This window comes from Doryrhamphus excisus, linkage group LG4 (assembly GCF_037039965.1).
Source record: "Doryrhamphus excisus strain RoL-2023G ecotype Guam linkage group LG4, RoL_Dexc_Guam_v1.1, whole genome shotgun sequence".
Lineage (NCBI taxonomy): Eukaryota > Metazoa > Chordata > Actinopteri > Syngnathiformes > Syngnathidae > Doryrhamphus > Doryrhamphus excisus.
This window is the reverse complement of record NC_136360.1, coordinates 11,771,278-11,783,462: the sequence shown is the minus strand read 5'-3', so window position 1 is coordinate 11,783,462 and position 12,185 is coordinate 11,771,278. Positions and strand designations below refer to the sequence as shown.

Below are 12,185 nucleotides of genomic sequence, written 5' to 3'. Positions count from 1 at the left end.
AAAGAGAAAGATGGGTTTTCAGTGGCTGATTGACAAAATTGCGAAAAAAAGTGCAGTTCAATCCAACAAGCAAGAAGCCACTGTGGTCCTGCAACATGCAAATCAACACAATCCAAAGTAGAATAGAATAGAATGCATTTTATTGTCACTATGAACAATGAGATGTAAAGACGCTTTAACCCTGGTGCAGACGTGTGTCCAATATAAAAACATATATACATACATATATTTACAACTTTTAATATGATAAAGAATTGTGCGAGTAAGATGTGTTTAATTAGTAAAATAGGCTGAGGGCACGGGCACTTTGCTCTGTGAAGGTGGGATCTCTGAGAAGGAAGAAATCACCTGTCAGGAATGACGCCTCGAAACATCAAGAAGATTTGGGAGTACTCATGTGAACGTGACCTCACCTCTGGGAAGCAGGAGACTCGCGGGAAGGCCGTAGACAGGAATACTGTCTTGCTTCCCAAAGTATTTGGGGTCCAGACCAGCAGATCCGCTGCTGGTGTCAAAAGAGCACAACCTGTATTCATTTGTATTCATTGTAGACTTGAGACGGGAGCAGGAAAACGCCACAACTCACGTGTGTTTGGGAACTGGAGTGAGGTCAGGAGCCACCACAGGAGATGCCGTCGCTTTGGCAGCCTGTGGATAAAAGTGCGTCTGGAAAACAATTGTGACCAATTAGGAGCGTGTGTGTGTAGCTCATGTTAGAAAGACGGCGGCGCTCTTACCCGAAATCCAGTGGAGGACAACGCAGACGTGCTCTCCAAAGCTTGTGGAAGGTTCTTAGAAAGCTCCTTCTCATTGAGCTGCTTGTTCAGCCAATTGATGACTGACAAAACAGCACATGGACACAACATATTAAACTACTAAACATATGGGCATGTGAATGACACCAGATGAAGAACAAACGCAACTTCAGTGGGTGCACCTGTGAAGCAGGTCACAAGAAGCATTTACACTACTTCTTTAGAAGTAAGGCTAAATGTAAAGTGAGTGGTCATAGTGCTGTGGACGGGACTAATAAAAGGACTGGATGGACAAACGTCCTCACCGTTCTCGTTGGTTTGTAATAAGTCTTTGGTATCGTTGAGCTTCTTCAGGCTGGCCTCCAGCTGCTGTGTCAGCTTCTCCACCTGCCAACAAATACAGGCTGAGTCTCAAACGGAATACTTCCTTCAGTCCACTTGCGCAAGTTTTTGATAGTCCAGCCTCCTGGTGGCTTTTTCTCTCTTTTTTAATAGTGAATTGCATACACTTGTTGGAACATTATCGCCAACATTTGGATCACCCCATAAATTATTTGGCAACTCTCCCCCACCCTCAGTGTGAACACACTTATGCACTCCAAAGACTACATAAGGGCATGCACGACGTAAGACACAGAAACAGACACGAGCGACGAATGTCAGGAAGCAGAGACATGCGAGCACACACTTGCTGGTCCTTGTCGGAGAGCTGTTCCTGAGTCTTATGGATGTCCTCCTGAGCACGCTCAAGTTTGGCTGAGGTCTCCTGGACGGCCTTCTCGTGGGCCGCCAGCGCCATGTTCTGGGCTTTGTTCTTGTCGGAACAAGCTCGCAACTCACCCTGAAACTTCTTGATGATCTCAACGGCCTGAGAATAGGAGCACAAGTCCATGTCAGCATGCTGCAGTCATCATCACTGACATTTATGGTTATGGTTTTAATTTATTTCCAATGTGGATACGGTTTACATTGAAATGCTTCATGTTACAATTCCACATGTTTGAAAAGGAGTAAAAAGTCCTACCCTCTCACATCAATTGCTGTTACATTGGTTCACTTATTGCATTCAACATGCACTAATTCTTCCATACAAAGGAGCCCTTAAAAAGTTTTTTTCATCTTGTAGTACCTTGATATCATCTCATAGTGCTTTGGTATCCTTGCACAGGGCTCCATTTTCCTCCTTAAGGTTTATGATTTCATCATGGATTTCCTTCAACTGTCATATCCTCCCTCAAAGCTTGAAAGAATAATTGTTTGTCATCTAGAAGTACACGTGATGTTGAACCCAGATTCTTTTAGGTGCTTGAAATGTCAAATCCACCTTATCCGTCAGCCAGAATGACCCTGTTTCTGATTTTGGACCCGGAATAGTACAATTTTGCTTTTTGTTTAGCAATGTTGCTAGGCAACAGCGTTGACTAACAGTGAGCCAGTTAGCTTGGCTTGCTACAAGCTGCATTTGTAACTGCATTTGTAATTCTGTACCTCCTGCCTGTTTTGAGTTCAAGTTGTGGGTGTCAGCAATCTGTTCTGATCTTGTGTTCCCAAAGTGTAGTCAGGAAAACACCAAAAGAGTTCAAAACACAAGTACCGACAGCGCACCTCTCTCAAATGGAAACTTACGTCAATACGTACACTATCTACACCGTGTGCTTGGTTTCAGAGGGCAATATTTCTCATTTGCTCCTGCTCTCCTTTTTAATTCCCTCCTCTTCTGCTATGTAGCCAAGATGACAATGACTGAGGGTGGAACATCACTGTGTACTCACTATTTGGGGTGAATTGAGTGCAACATCCATGTATTGACAGTGCACTGCATTTTGCCACACTTCTCAGTTTGAATGTAAAGCCTAGAAGCCATAGAAGTGCGCCAATTGAGACATAGCCAAATATGCATAAACTATCCATCCATATTCTATACTGCTTATCATACATGATTCTTATCACATTTGACTTGTTATAAAAATACGTATGTCCCCATGGGTATGTACAATACAGTACACGGTATTAAAGAATACAGTAATACATCATCACAAACCTTTTTCACATCACCAGACAAAAACTTGACCTCTGCCTCAAGTTTTCTGACCTCATGTTCTTTTGTTTCTGCCTTTTCTTTCACTGATTCCTGGACCAGAAAAGGAAATATTATTATTGGTGATTTATTGATACTGCTGTGTGCAAGCGCTCACCTTCTGCTGCTGAGTGGCCTCCAGCACCTCCCTGGTGCGGCTCATCAGCTGATCCTTGTCCTTGACTTCCTGCTCCAGCACAGCCACCCTCATCTGGAGCTGGTTGGTCAGACGCTCCTTCTCGTGGAGGGCTGCGTCGAGAGAGTTATTCTCCCTCCTCAGAGAACCGACCTGCTGCTTAGAGCGCTGGCATTCCTGCCGACAACACATGTCAACATTTGTAACCTAATGGTTTTTCAAATGTCAAATGTTGTACAAATAGACAATAACAATAATTTCACTAAAAACACACAATATTGATGTGCAATCTTGCATGGCAATTCCTTCTTTTTTTTGTAGGCCTTGCAGTACTGCTTAGATTTCAGTGCACGCTTGCTTCACAAGCTTTTCCTACATCACTTTGAAGGACAAAGGACAGCATACTCTGAGGTCTGTGCTGTTCTGCATAGTTAATAAGTTCCAGCCACCACAAAGAAGAGAAGAATATTTTAGTCCGACAAGTGAACAATGCTTCAAATACCTCCTCCGCCCCCGCCAGCTTGGCCTTGAGGTCTCTGATGGTCTGAAGGTGCTGGCTACTCTCCACGTGAGCGCTCTCCAGGTCGTGGCGAAGCTTCTGAGTCTCCTGCTGCAGTCGGCTCTCTAACTGCGGGAGGTGGCTTGTCTCATCACTCGCATCCTCAAAATTAACTGCAAGGTGTTCTGCGAGGAGGAAGGAGTCTTACTTCCGACACCTTCTCCCTCTCGACCTGCAGCTCGTTTGAATGACGGCTGGACAACGAGCTGGTTTGAAGAGTCCATTCCGATCGCAGTTTGTCCAACTCTTTGGTCTTCTCTGACAAAGTCTGGCAGATGAGATGTCAATGAAATACTAAGGCTCTCAAATATTTACAGTAAATGAGTTTAATCAGTTTTTTTTTATACATCAATCTTAATTAATAAATGTTTGTAACTATACCAAATTTTACTGCATTTAAATAAAATAAACGCCATAAAATCACCTGCTTTGCATAATTCAGCTGCCTGGACAGATCCTCTTCAGTTTTGTGAAGTTTCACCTCCACGGCTTGTTTTTCCGCCTGAAACAGAGTTGTGCCAACCCTTGATATCAGCTGCGCCTTTATTGTTAGAGTGTATGCCGTCGACTGCACCAACTGTGACTTGCGAAATGAAAGCACTGACCTTGAGAGAAGACAGACACTCTGCCAGATAGTCCTTGATGTGTTTGTCAGAGCCCTGAGTAAGCCTCAGAGATAGGTGGTTCAGGTTTCTAAAGGAATTTGTCTCCACCACACTGAAGTGGGCGAGACCTTCGAGTAAGGGAGAGTCACATGACAGGAGCAGCTGAAACCTGCAACCCCAAAACATAACATTTTCTGGTGTTCAATGTGTGTGCCGTGTATTTTTATGAGAAAGATACCTCCAAAATTCACATGAGAAAAAAAGAGCATTCCGTATTGCTACCTTGGATGGTTGGAATGCTGCTCAGACTGACACAGACCAAGAAGCTCAATCAGCTTTTCGGGGAATGATGAAAAATCAATGAGTAGGCCCTGCTGCACTTTCAAACTGCACATACGGAAGGAAGAAAAAAAAGTTTAAAATGACGTCCATGGATGGCAGAAACCCTTTACAGGCCTTCTGACACAAACCTTTGATAATCCTCCTCTGAAATAGTGAGGTTGAAGAGAAAAGACGGATCCAGATCATCGGTTAATCTCACCAGAAGATCCTGATGGACAAAGTGAGTGAGTGACAAAGTGTGGTATAGTATGCTATTAGTATTTCAGACAAGCTTTTAGTGCATTTTAGTGCATTGTTTGAGATATTTACTCAATCTGTGCCATAATTTGATTCCATATAGGATGCTATTCTACCGGGACACAGGAAAAAAAACAAGGCAATGACCACTACGACCAAGTTGGCACAAGAGAGCAAGTCATGTCTTGTTTACATAACATCTTCTAAACACTATTCCACGATAGAAAAAAGGCTACAAATCATTATACATGGGACGGCAACAGTGGCGAATATTCATCCTAGACATGCGGCCACATATATACAATAAAACAGCCTATAAAAAACCCTTTACGGTTGTTCAGAAGCAACAACTCTAGAGTCATTTACACTTACCATTCTGTGTTTTGGAGGTGAATATATCTTCATCCCCATGTCTTAAGTTCATGTTCTGCAAGTTCTTGATTTCATCTCCATATGCTTCTTCCTCCTCAAAAACTATTGACACATCACTCAAATCTTCGCTATAATCACTGTAAACATCCTTGGTCTTGTACACCGCCATGTTTGTTTACCTGAACAATAGTACTCTGATGGCGTCACTTTCAGGAATGAATTTTCAGGAATGAAAGAGCTAGTTCGTTATGGCCGGCGTCCTGAACTATAAATGTCATATGCAGAACATAATCGCAAACAATATATAGCATATTTAAGTTGATGAATCATGTCAGGGACCCTTTGTAAGTATGTTTGATTAAATGTAGAACCTCTGCTTGGACATTAACACCACAGCAGATGTTGAAATCGGATGGAAAAAAAGCATACACGCTGTGAGTGAGTGACGTTGGTAACACCAAACGCAGGTTGGATTGCAAGGTGTATTGTGCGCCTAAAGCAAATCCTGTCTTGCGCTCTGTCATTGCTATATTACGTATATTATCATTCACAGTAGCAATGCCATAGAGCACATTCTGATTGATAATAACAATACATACTATGTTTTTCTACCAAGTTTCACACTCACCGGTTTGTGAACTGCACTTTTGCTTGATTGAAGCTCAACAGCAATGCGAATATGTGCTTTTCTGTGTAACGGAAGAAGAATAATGAGATGATGAATACAGTATCTCACAAATGTGAGTACAACCCACATATTTCAGCAACCATTTTATGAGAATATAACTTCGAGTGACAATACTAGCAAAATTACCCTTTTGAGTAATCAGTGTAGAGCTTGTCTAGACACACAACCATCAACATGTGTTGCCTACAGTCAAGCATGGTGGTGGCAGTGTCATCGTCTAGGGCCACATGAGTGCGGTCACCACCAAGGAAGCTGTGGTTCATTGAGGGGAAACATCAATTCCAACATGAACTCTAACATTCTGAAGCAGTGCGTGATTCCCCTGCATGGGAGTATTCCAACATGACAACAACTCCAAGCACACCTCCAACAGGAGGAGGAGGACCGCATAGTGTCTAACATCCAGCATCTCCACCAGTGATGTGGAAGGGGATTCCAGTAACCTGTGCACAGTGCATCACTGGCCAATTCCCTGCCCAAGAACACGTAGGCAGTGCTAGTTAACAATGCTCACACTAAATTATCACACTTTGGACACGTTCACTGTGATTTGTCCTCATTATGTTGTAATGAGGGCGGCACGGCGGTCTAGTGGTTAGCACGCAGACCTCACAGCTAGGAGACCAGGGTTCAATTCTGTGTGGAGTTTGCATGTTCTCCCCGTGCATGCGTGGGTTTTCTCCGGGTACTCTGGTTTTCCTCCCACATTCCAAAAACATGTTAGGTTAATTAGTGACTCCAAATTGTCCATCGGTCTGAATGTGAGTGTGAATGGTTGTTTGTCTATAGTATGTGCCCTGTGATTGGCTGGCGACCAGTCCAGGGTGTACCCAGCCTCACGCCTAAAGACAGCTGGGATAGGCTCCAGCACCCCCCGCGACCCTCGTGAGGAAAAGCGGTAGAAAATGAATGAATGAATGTTGTAATGAATGTGTTGATTAGGTTTCGAGATTGCTACTCTTGGTCAAATTGTTAGATTTTCGCCCTTGACGGTGAATTCAAAGATTAGGGAGCTAGGTTTTGCAGCATACATTTAAAGACATTCATCTATAAAAAACAAAAAAACAAAACCATCATGTCTTCTACATCATTGCTTCTATTCTATTTCATTGATCAGGCAAATGTTCTCAAAAGTCCCGTCTTTTCTTGTCTCTGCCCGCCTAATAAACATGTCACATTACGGCGAATACAGTGTTTAATGTCAGCAGTCCTACCTTTCCTGACAATCTCTGCATCTGACGTTGACTTGGACAACTTTACTGAACATTTTCTCCATTTCGACCTTTCATTTAAACCGCCACCGAAACTGTTCTTCGTCTATGAGGGTTTTTTCTTCTTCCGGTGTCGGTGGCAAACATGCTTTCACTGCGCTATACCGTCATCTGCTGGTAAGGAGTGTGGGTGAAATTTGGCTACGGTGCTGTGTGTGTAGTATGATATTGATTAACGATTCCCGTCCAAAAACACAACTTTGGTGGCGAAGGGCACTTCATCTCCAACAATGACATATCCAAGATCATCTTGGAGATATGTGTGGGGTCCTTATCATGTTGGAATACTGCTCTGTGGCCCAGTTTACAAAGGGAGGGCATCATACTATGCTTCGGTATGTCATAGTAAATGTTGGCATTCATGTTTTCCTAAATGAACTGTACTCCCCACAGCTGGCAGCGCTCATGCAATCTCATTCCATGACCATCCCACCATCATGCTTGACTGCAGACAGCTTCCAGGGTCTTTGACCTCTCATGTGATTGCTGACAGGAAAAGGTAGGAAAGGGGCGTGCCTGTGCATGAAGACAAACAAGCTGTTTAAAGTCTCTGTTTGTCTGTCCTTATCTCGTCTCTTGCAACCAGGCCCCGCCTCCTCACTCAAGTCCATATAAGATCCGCGGCCGGTCAGTGAAGTTCTACTCGGTCCAGTCATCTCCTCTCCTCTCCACTCATCATGTGGGATCACCTACTCGTGCCTCTGCTGGCATGTGCTTTAATACCCAGCCATGCAACACCACTTTTGAAGGCGGTCACATGCGAGGAGGCCAGCGTTGATGCGGCGGCGAACCTCGCCGTGCGTCACATCAATGAGCATCACCATCACGGCTACAAGTTCAAGCTTGGAGAGACGCAAGGGTCTAAATATGAAAAGGTTTGGAAACAACATAGAATGGTACAGTCTCACCTGTATCTCACTTGCTGCAACCCCAGCTTCCCATCTGGGGTTCATCTGTGTGTCCTTCAAATTTTGGATCAGGGTCATACTCGCTGTTGTTTTAACTTTGTTGTTGCTAGAAGCTAGAGGTCCCCTCAGCCATTACACAGGTGCTTTAAAGCCTACATGTTATTCCTGTCCATCACATTTCGCTCAGGTCTTAATGGTTTTGTTCAGTCACCAAACCTGCTTAGGTGGAGGTCTGGACAACAGGTTTTTGACACTTTGAAGCAAAGCCATTTGTAAAGCAAACAAATGAATGTTGACTTTATCATTTTGTTCAGGTGGGCGAAGGGTGCAACATTGATTTGCAACTGATGCTCTTCGAGACCAGTTGTCACTTCACCAACCCTAAACCTGCTGAGGACTGCGAGATGTGGGAACTGGGTGAACGGGTAAATGTTCAACTTTGTTTGTTATAAAAACGCTTTATACAAATGTAGGTCATCACACAGATACTTAATCATTTTGATTGACAGGTTGACAGTCAGGGTGTCACAACATCTCGCAAGATCAAAACATGACAATATATTTCAGGAACAGGTCATCCAGGAGTGAACTATGGCATCGCTACTGTGAACGATAATGCACGTAATATGGAAGTGGCAGTGCAAGAGGCAAGATTGGAGCTGCACATGAAGTGCTTTATGCACACTATAAACCTTCCTACCTGTCCTACCTGCTTAGGTGTTCCCACCGTCACTCGGCAGGTGCTTCTTTTCATCGGAGTTCAACGATTCTACATTTCATCAAACTTACTTAAGATTTGTCAGATCAAAACAAGATGGCTGTATATGACTTTCAGTATTACTCGTAAAATCACTACATCTGGTACAGCACTCTAAGAAGTTCTATAGGAACTGTTTTGTGAGACAGTTAAATGAAACAGTGTTTGTCCAGTCCTATATTTTGTAATTGTAGCTCTTAAAACTAATGTTAAAATATCGTCGTCTTAAACTCTTACCCTTTTTTTACCTATTTGTGTCTTGCTACAGGGCGCCTCCGCCTCCTGCACCAGCATGTTGAGCGTGCAGGGTGGCGTGGCCACAGTCACCCGCCATCAGTGCACCACTCAACTAGGTGATGTACTTTTCCTATTTTCTTTCCACAATAGTGTGTTGTACAAAATATAGCCTTGATGCTTGATGAGCTTTGTTTGTCCATGTCTGTCTCTGACAGTGTGCAAATGTATCCACTTGTACACTACATGGCATCCCCACTTCAAAAAATGTTACAGAATTGATATGTACTAGTATGTACTTTAAAGAAATAATGAATAAAATCATGTGTGCAGCTATGTCCAACGCGGAGATGGTCATGACATGTCCTGACTGCCCCTCGATGATGTCTCTTAGCGACCCTGAAGTGGTGAATGTAGTCGCGCAGGCTGTGCAGAAATACAACCAGGAGTCCAACAACCAGCATTACTTTGCCCTGCTGGAAGTGGGACGTGTACTACTCGCGGTGATGACCTTATTTTTCCCCCCGTTTGTGTGCACTTATTGCAGCGAGATGCTGTCCTTATAATGTGTGCTTCCTTCCTATCACAGTACATCCCATCCCTCGGCATGGTGAAATACCCCAAATTTGTTTTGGTTGAGACAAACTGTCCGAAGAACTCCAGGATCGCCCCGGAGGCCTGCACGCCTCTCTGCCCTGACAGAGCTGTGAGTGCTCGCAGATGCCAAGGTTATTAGTAATGATGAATTTTGATGGAATGTTCTCTGAACCTATCTTCCAGCAACACGCCATGTGCAGCACATCTTATTCCACCATGAACGGAGTTACATCACCTGAGTGTGAATTATACCCAGCCAAAGTAAGTCCACACTCAAAAAATGATTCTTTTTAAATATATCCACACAAAGCCCTTCAACTCGTTGCCGTTTCCTCCATAGAATTCTGCCCCCCTCGGGCCTGGCGAGAAAGAACCGGTGTGTGGGGCTTCCTTCCACCATACTCATGAAGCAACCGCCTGCATGACTCAGGTGACCAACAGGGAACCGGCGCTCCATGAGATTTGTCCCTTCCCTCTTGCCGTACAGCTGCCACACCAAGAGCACGTCCATCACTGAATACTGCCACCGGCTGGTGTTGTCTTACACACGCGTTGAGTCAACAAAAGAATAAAATAAATAAATCTTCCTACAAAGTTGTGAATACATGGAGCATCTGTGTAAATGTTCTGTCAGATCAAGAACACTATTGATTTTACAGGATATCTAGCCCATCTTGCCTGGTAGGCAAGCACAGAGGTCAAACGTTTGTTGTACTGTTGCTGGTCAAAATCTGTTACTAACAACATTAAAAACGTGACAACCCCTTGGAGAGCAAAAAACCTCCGCCAAGCACCACAGTCAAGAGTTGTGATTGCTTAGCATCCTAGCATTTGGTATAGAATTGAAAGTCACAAGCTCAGCCCTCAGCCTCAATATCATGAAATACATATGCCACCATAAAGCTAAACCCCAATTTGTTTACATATTTGGAGGGTTTTCAAATAAGTAATGGAATAATTACATGAATAATTTTGTTCTCTGTGATGCTTGCCGTTCTTATCACCCAAAAACACATGGAATATACATATTTCTCACTTAGATTGACTACTTTTTAACAAGTAGCTCAATCTTATCATAAATATCAAACATTTACATACATCCTATCACCATTACTGATTTTTTTACTAACCAAACTAAAAGCACACCTATTCATCATTATTCTATCATTAGACCCAGATTTCTTAAAACACTATGAGAGAGAGAGAACAATGTTTTTCATCAAAACACAGTACAGCACCCTATACTTCCGTCACCATAATGACGATAAGTTGTTTAGAAAATGGATGGATGGATGGATGATGGATGTACAGCACCCTGAGGGTCTTTGTTTGGCGGAATAATCAGATCTCTCCAGAATTCACCCTGTAAAGAGGAACTTGGCCAGGGTGTCCACTGTCTCCCTCACTGTTTGCTATCTTTCCTGAAGCCACAGTACGATAACAGGTAAACATTAAAAGGATCCACACAACTAATGTTATGATGCTGAAAAACCTGAAACACCCAAATGATTCCAGGAATATCACTGGCATCAGTAGATGTACGTATTTGCTCAATGCAGTATCAAGCTAAATTCTGGACGTCATATTTTTTTAAGTGGGTACATTTCCAGGTCAGCATCAGTGACGACCAAGTCAGGATGAAATACTAATTCCCCCCATTATAGGGACACACTAAAAAAAAGAATGAACAAGTCTAAGACAGCTGGGATAGGCTCAGCCCCTGCGACCCTCGTGAGGATAAGCGGCAGAAAATGAATGAATGAACATTTCCCGTCCCTAATGAGTCCTTTGACCCTCAGATGGACAAAGACCAAAGAACACAGCTTGTGATATAGCTTGTTATGGTTTATTTATTTTTGCATAGGGAATCATACTTGTCAGCAATGACTGAATGAATGTGTATATATGTTTTAATGACATATCAGACGACAACAGGAAATCCAAGACATGTGAGGCCATGACATCAATTCCTGTTCTTACACATCATGCAAATAAAGGTTGATTATTGACGTTTGCTCATTTTCAAAAAGCTGCTAAGCTGCAGCCCTTTTCACCCTCAGCACCTTCGACCACTTTTTATTTGTACATGTGGCTCTGCTAGCCTTGTCTTGTGTTGGCATGCACACATTGTTGCTTTTCCACAGCTTTTGCAGGGCCGAGCGTGTGAAAAGGACTGTGGCTTCATGCATTAAACCATGATTTGATCATATTAGGAAGCAAGCATGGCGGTCCTTTACTATGACATCTGAAAAGAAATAAGCCTTCAAACAGAACAGAAAAGTGTCTTTAAAGCTGCGCAGAAGCAAAGTTGCCATCAGATGGTGAGTGTGCCTGGAAAAACACAAACTAATACATGAAAATAGAAAACATAAAGACGTTTTTGGGCAACACACATTAAAAAGGTTTTAGGGAAAATAGCACTGTGAGTCATTTTTATGAGGAAATCTCACAATGCTGAACTCAAGAGCCATACATTAAAAATTCATTTTTTGGTGGGGAGGGGGAACGACTCCTGCTTTTGTATGGAGCGAGCTTATATCAGGAAAGTGTTGGATGTTGGCTGAATGTGTTGCACTGATCACATACTTGGGAGGGCATTACTTGACTGCAACCAGCAGAGGCGCTGTTCAGCTGCCCAAAAGCAGGA

At 43.2% G+C, this 12,185-nt stretch overlaps 2 protein-coding genes across 4 annotated transcripts; one reads left to right on the top strand and one right to left on the bottom strand.

Annotated features, from left to right (window-relative positions):
- Window positions 1-224: 224 nt before the first annotated feature.
- LOC131129622 (spindle assembly abnormal protein 6 homolog) lies at window positions 225-7,121 on the bottom strand. 3 transcript variants are annotated; one of them, XM_058073354.2, is made up of 17 exons: window positions 6,986-7,058; window positions 5,712-5,772; window positions 5,084-5,185; window positions 4,603-4,682; window positions 4,415-4,519; window positions 4,133-4,301; window positions 3,952-4,029; window positions 3,676-3,795; window positions 3,471-3,596; window positions 2,951-3,145; window positions 2,797-2,886; window positions 1,444-1,623; window positions 1,061-1,142; window positions 738-838; window positions 587-666; window positions 414-505; window positions 225-329 (listed from the first exon to the last, which is right to left on the bottom strand). In XM_058073354.2, exons 3-17 carry the CDS (start codon window positions 5,120-5,122, stop codon window positions 274-276), a joined length of 1,593 nt encoding a protein of 530 aa, XP_057929337.2. In that variant the 5' UTR covers window positions 5,123-5,185; window positions 5,712-5,772; window positions 6,986-7,058; the 3' UTR covers window positions 225-273. The 3 variants fall into 3 exon arrangements, with proteins under 3 accessions (XP_057929337.2, XP_057929335.2, XP_057929336.2); XM_058073352.2 differs by lacking the exon at window positions 5,084-5,185 and having other exon boundaries at window positions 6,986-7,121; XM_058073353.2 differs by lacking the exon at window positions 5,084-5,185 and having other exon boundaries at window positions 414-502; window positions 6,986-7,121.
- A 543-nt stretch (window positions 7,122-7,664) lies between these two features.
- Window positions 7,665-10,140, top strand: LOC131129187 (alpha-2-HS-glycoprotein-like). Its single transcript, XM_058072430.2, has 7 exons — window positions 7,665-7,917; window positions 8,265-8,375; window positions 8,976-9,060; window positions 9,275-9,444; window positions 9,531-9,647; window positions 9,722-9,799; window positions 9,879-10,140. The coding sequence occupies exons 1-7, from the start codon at window positions 7,720-7,722 to the stop codon at window positions 10,053-10,055; spliced, it is 936 nt and encodes a 311-aa protein (XP_057928413.2). The 5' UTR covers window positions 7,665-7,719; the 3' UTR covers window positions 10,056-10,140.
- Window positions 10,141-12,185: the final 2,045 nt, after the last annotated feature.

What these genes read in the sequence shown, in the direction of transcription:
- LOC131129622 (XM_058073352.2), bottom strand. Translation starts at nt 7,047, where the DNA reads ATGGAGAAAATGTTCAGTAAAGTTGTCCAAGTCAACGTCAGATGCAGA. An exon ending in TGCAGAGATTGTCAGGAAAG is followed by an intron (nt 5,773 to 6,985) that starts GTAGGACTGCTG and finishes TCCGTTACACAG; the next exon opens with AAAAGCACATATTCGCATTG. An exon ending in AGAGGGAGAAGGTGTCGGAA is followed by an intron (nt 3,597 to 3,675) that starts GTAAGACTCCTT and finishes CACCTCCCGCAG; the next exon opens with TTAGAGAGCCGACTGCAGCA.
- LOC131129187 (XM_058072430.2), top strand. Translation starts at nt 7,720, where the DNA reads ATGTGGGATCACCTACTCGTGCCTCTGCTGGCATGTGCTTTAATACCC. An exon ending in TCAGTGCACCACTCAACTAG is followed by an intron (nt 9,061 to 9,274) that starts GTGATGTACTTT and finishes TCATGTGTGCAG; the next exon opens with CTATGTCCAACGCGGAGATG. An exon ending in CTCTCTGCCCTGACAGAGCT is followed by an intron (nt 9,648 to 9,721) that starts GTGAGTGCTCGC and finishes CCTATCTTCCAG; the next exon opens with CAACACGCCATGTGCAGCAC.